Here is a 5542-nt window from a genome sequence, read left to right on the forward strand (position 1 = left end):
TGTTTATGGAAGTGCGTTTCAGCTTGGCTAAGCGAGCTTCTGCATAATTTCCATTTTACTGTTCCAAACTACGAAATTGAAGTCGTGCCTTCGACACTTTATTCCTCGAGGCTCCGATATGCATCAATACCTATAAAACAAAGGAAAAACTATCAAATGGTACATAAAACGAATCAAAACGCAACTATACTGATATTTACACAAAAGTTAGGATTTTATTACAAAAACCAAAAGAATAGAATCGGTAAATGCCACAATTATATACTCAAAATAACAACATTTTGACACTTATCACTCGTATCAATTTCGATGTTATTATTCCGCATTTATATCGCTATTGTACGAATCTTACTATGAGAAAATGTTGCATAGTTTCCTAACAAGTTGAGCTTGAAACGTTTTCTGACCAATTTTTGAAGGAGCTAGATCTTATGGCATTGGGGCAGACTTCACTAAAACTAGATCATATTCGAACGGAGGAGTAGACAGAGTTTTGTTAGCTTCAGCAGCCGCAACAACAGCGTGATGTTAAACGATGCATAGAGTAATCTTCACTGTCACCATAGCTTTGCGAGCTTGATATATGATCAGATCAAGAAAAAGACTAGAATTTTGAGAGAAAAAGTTTGGTAATCTGAATCTTCATTGAAGAGACAACGAATCTACTATCACAAATTTTTTAAAGTCGATATAAATGAGAATATTTGATTATTTTATATTTTATACTTAAATTATAATCATATGAAAATGATATTTACATAATTCACGTGTGTATGACACATATGAGAAATCTATTCCAACATATAGATAAGTTAGAAAATACATTTTTTAATACAATTTTTTTCAATAGGTTAATACCAAGTCTATTAGAAATTTAGAGGTTGAGAAGATTTTATTAGTGGCAGAAACCAGAAATCTAATCCAAAATATAGACACGTTAGAAAATAAATTTTTTATACATTTTTTTTAATAGGTTAAAACAAGTCTATTATAAATTGTAGTAAGGAAGTACAATCTTTGAATATCTCCACCTAGACAAGAAAATTCTGCAGGTATCAAAACAGATTGAACCCTCTTGCTGAACTGAATGATTTAATCTGATTAAGTAATTTCTATAGGTAGTAAAACAGAACCATATGACTCAAAGCATCATAATTTCACAATATCATACTAAATTATAATCCTACAACTTCTTCCCTCCAAAATGTTCCCGCCAAATTTTCCACCAATAATAAATCAACATATTTATTAATAACAATAAATAATAATATAATAATAATAATAATAATCAAGTCACTTATTAGTTCCTATTTTTTAGTTAATACACAATCACGTTTTTTTAATAAATAAAATATCTAATTCATTATTTATTATTATTATTATTATTATTAATTATTTAATAATAAATCATTATAAAACCGCCACTTATTAATTCCTATTTTTTAGTTAATACACAACCACGTTTTTTTAAAAAATAAAATCTCTAATTCACTATTTATTATTATTAGTAATTAATTAATATATATTTAAAACCACGTTTTTCTTAAAATAAAATCTTAATAATATAAAACCGCCGCTTATTAATTCCTATTTTTTAGTTAATACACAACCACGTTTTTAAAAAAAATAAAATCTCTAATTCACTATTTATTATTATTATTAATTAATTAATATATATTTAAAACCATGTTTTTCTTAAAATAAAATCTTAATAATAATAAATTCACAAGCCACTTATTTCCTATTTTTTTAGTTAATACACAACCACCTTTTAAATAAATCTCTAATAATAAATAATAATAAACCCACAAGCCACTTATTATACTTCCTATTTTTTAGTTAATACACAACCACAACCACCTACATTAAAACCACCTACATTGAAAATACAGTTACATATTGCATTATAACTATTCCACCACTACCACTAACTCATTCAATATATATATTTAAGATAGTTCATTTATTTTTTAATATCAAAATTGTTAGGCTTCTTCACCTTCTTGATTTTCATCATTAGTCTCTATTTTTTCTTCAATATTGAAACAAAGATCAGATATGTATCAATTAATTTCTTATACTTTGCCTTTATCTTTCTATTATATTTTTTCTTAATTTGTTGTCTTTGTCTGTCTTTGTATTATATTTTTTTCTTAATCCATTGCCTTTGTCTTTGTAGGTGCCACCTTGCCATGGATAAGGGAATTGCATATGACAATATTTCTCAATTACATTTCTCAATTTCTTCTTCACATATTAAAATAATATAATGATTAGACATATTTCAATTAATTTTTTATATTTTACCTTTTTTTTAATTCTTTGCCTTTGTTTTTGTAGGTGTCACCGTGCCATGCATGAGAAAATTGCATACCGAGATATTTCTCAATTACATTCTTTATTTTTTATTTCCTACCTTTGTATTCATTTAATTTTTTTTCATCTAAGAACTGGATTAAATGATTTTTTTATTTGTTTTCACTTTTTTAATTTTTTTTTATTTATTTATGTTGTTGATATACGATAATTAATTATATTGTAATTCATATTTGATTCAATAATGTTTTTCATATTTTGTACATAATTGTTTGTATTTGTAATGTAGATTAACTATTTTTTTTCTACTAAGTTCTAAATGATGTTACGAATTGAATTAAAAAATCTAAAGTTTCTACACTCATAACTCATAGCAACACCTCTCTCAAATTTATAAAAATTGTCATTGATATTTAAATAGAACCTATCTTATGATTGTAAATTTAATTTTAAAATTATTTTTTAAATAATAATAATAATAATTATTATTATTATTCTTTAAATTAAACAAATTTGTGTACGTTTAATTTTTTAAATTGTAATTATAATAGTATCATTAATATTTAAATAAAACATATCCGTGCATCGCACGGGTGTACGTCTAGTCATCCTTCAAATTCATATAGTGGACACACCATGTTCATAACATTCAACAAATTGAAATCTCAGAGACTTAAGACAAATGAAAACCGAAAAACTCTAATCATAAGATGATGAATGTTAATCAAAACGGGGAAATTTTGATCGAGAAAATACACAAGTTACAACTTACAACAACACATTGATCATCGTTTATACTCAATGCCAGCCAGAGTCAAGCACGACATCTGGTAGCGCCAAATCTATCTGATTCAAACTATCTTCTTTGTCAAAAGAAGAATAAGCCGGTAGCTGATTAAGTGCACCACCGTAAATATCATAATCTTTCAAACACAATTTAGTGAAAAAAAATTCTTAAATAAAAGGTCATGATAGTTCATAATTACAACTGAAATGGTAACAGTATTGAAAAATGTGATGCTTAGTTGCTAACTCTGAGTGGTTTCAATTTCTGAGTGGGACCATCTTAAGTTTCAATGGGAGCGGACCCATCTTAAGAAGTTTAATTGGCGGCTAGTAATTAAACTAGCGCCATGATCGTCATCTAGTCCATTCCATTGTGTCAGAGGAGCCTGAACCGGCGTGTCAACAGGCTCAATCAGAGGAGCCTGAACCAGCGTGTCAACAGGCTCAATCAGAGGAGCCTGAACCGGTGTGTCAACAGACTCAAATGTGGGATTTTGGGGCACATACATGCCGCTCCGGCTACACGGTTGAGTCTGTAAATTTTGGAATGAAGGGGGCTCTAACCTCATGGATCCATATATGGGCTGAGGAGAAGAGATATTTGGTGTGACATGAAATCCAGTTGAAGGGTTATCATATCCATGATGAAGGTTGGTATTAAGAATTGGATCACATGGAGTAGACTTCATAGGATATTGGCGATACTGATCAATTACTACCGGGACAGCATCATTACTGCTGCCGATCAAATATCGGTGCGGCACTACGGATACACGAGGACACTTTGAGGGACGCGTGGATATGGTATTATGAGACAAATCTGAGCGCCATCCAACCAAGTCACTTATTAGTTTGCAATCTTTTGAATCAAAATATGACGGCAACATATCTGGGCGGAATTTGAAATCTTTAAGGTCCAAGTCAGTTATATCCAAGTTGAAGTTTTCTGTTTCATCAGGCCGGCTGAATTCATTTGCCAACATGTCATCAATTTCTTGACTTCCAATTAACGAACATTTGGATGATATCTCGTCAGGGTAGATTGGTAAGCCAGCTTGTTCCCGTTTCCTACTTCTTGTGTGCCAAAAGTTCTTTATCTCGTTATCTGTACGTCCAGGCAACTGAAAAGAAAACAAAGAGTAATAAGCAAGGTTTGTCCCAATCATTATTTTAAGATGCATTCATAATGAGAAAATTGGTATTATATCAGATGCAAACAACTAAATGGATAAGATTCTTGTATGATTCATCTAAACATTAACATTAACATTATAACGTAATATATAAACAAACAAAGTTAAGTTATTAGATACCAATGAAGCCATTTGAGCCCATTTGCTTCCCTTCAGATAGCGGAACTCGAGCATTATGCGCTCTTCTTCAGCAGTAAATGGACCCTTTTTCAGTCCTGACCTCAAGTTATTCAACCATCGTAGACGACAGCTTTTCCCATCGCGAGCAAGTCCTGAATTCTTCTGGACTGCCTTCCAGTTTCCCTCTCCGTACTTCTTAATATGATCTACCAAAATTTCATCCTCTTCCTTTGTCCATGGACCTTTCTTTAGAGCAACTCCTCCTCCTCCTCCTCCTTCCGCGTTACCTCTTTGATCAGCTTCTTCCACTGGTAATACCGACAGGCTATGCTTTGGCCTTTTACGTTTTCGCGTCAAAGCGCTACTCATCATGATTCAATATATCTAAAAGTTTGACAAAGTTTAAATAGTTTAGGACATAATTAAGCAAGTGAAAACAACAATTAACTACAAAAGTCTTGAATTAAACCCTAGCATTACTAATCTTGAAACAATGAAGCAAAATTTCTGAACAAGGAATAAAATTCAATAGAAAGAAACAATAATCATGGATCCTTCATAAAGCTCAACAAAGAAAATCAGGAATAATCAGCATTACATGAAGAAAACAAGGGGAAAATGAAAAAGGAAGAAAATTTAGAAGCTCAAAGAAGTGAACTGAGTAATGACCTGAAATTCAGCCTCTGATTGTTCTTGGAGGGAAAGGAGACATTCAAATTTTGCACTGATTAGGGTTTTTTCCACTGATTAGGTTTTTTTTGCAGTGAATAGTGATAGTGATAGTGATTAGGGTTTATTTTGCTGATTAATTAATGAAGTATTAGTTTAAAGATGTAATTAGGATATTTATAATGGAAGTGTTTGACCTAGTAAACTAACTTTGAAATACTCTTACTTCATTTGAATAGGTGAACGCTACTTCTCCTTTTTTTTTTGTTACTTTATTTAAATATATTGTTGGCGGGAATTATTATTATTATTTTTTAAGTTCTAAGTTGAAGATTAAATGTTTATTTAATTTTAATATTAATATTAATAATTTATAAAATGTTTCACGTGTAATCTATTTAGGCACTTAAATTATATAACAAAATAAGAGTAATTAATACTTATTATAAATTCTGTCA

At 30.2% G+C, this 5542-nt stretch overlaps 1 protein-coding gene across 1 annotated transcript; it reads right to left on the reverse strand.

The window, feature by feature from the left end:
• Window positions 1-3114: 3114 nt before the first annotated feature.
• LOC131614183 (transcription factor GAMYB-like) lies at window positions 3115-4787 on the reverse strand. Its single transcript, XM_058885807.1, has 3 exons — window positions 4416-4787; window positions 3443-4223; window positions 3115-3239 (listed from the first exon to the last, which is right to left on the reverse strand). The coding sequence occupies exons 1-3, from the start codon at window positions 4785-4787 to the stop codon at window positions 3115-3117; spliced, it is 1278 nt and encodes a 425-aa protein (XP_058741790.1).
• Between the last annotated feature and the right edge of the window lie 755 nt (window positions 4788-5542).

This window comes from Vicia villosa, linkage group LG6 (assembly GCF_029867415.1).
Source record: "Vicia villosa cultivar HV-30 ecotype Madison, WI linkage group LG6, Vvil1.0, whole genome shotgun sequence".
In the NCBI taxonomy this organism is placed as follows: Eukaryota; Viridiplantae; Streptophyta; class Magnoliopsida; order Fabales; family Fabaceae; genus Vicia; species Vicia villosa.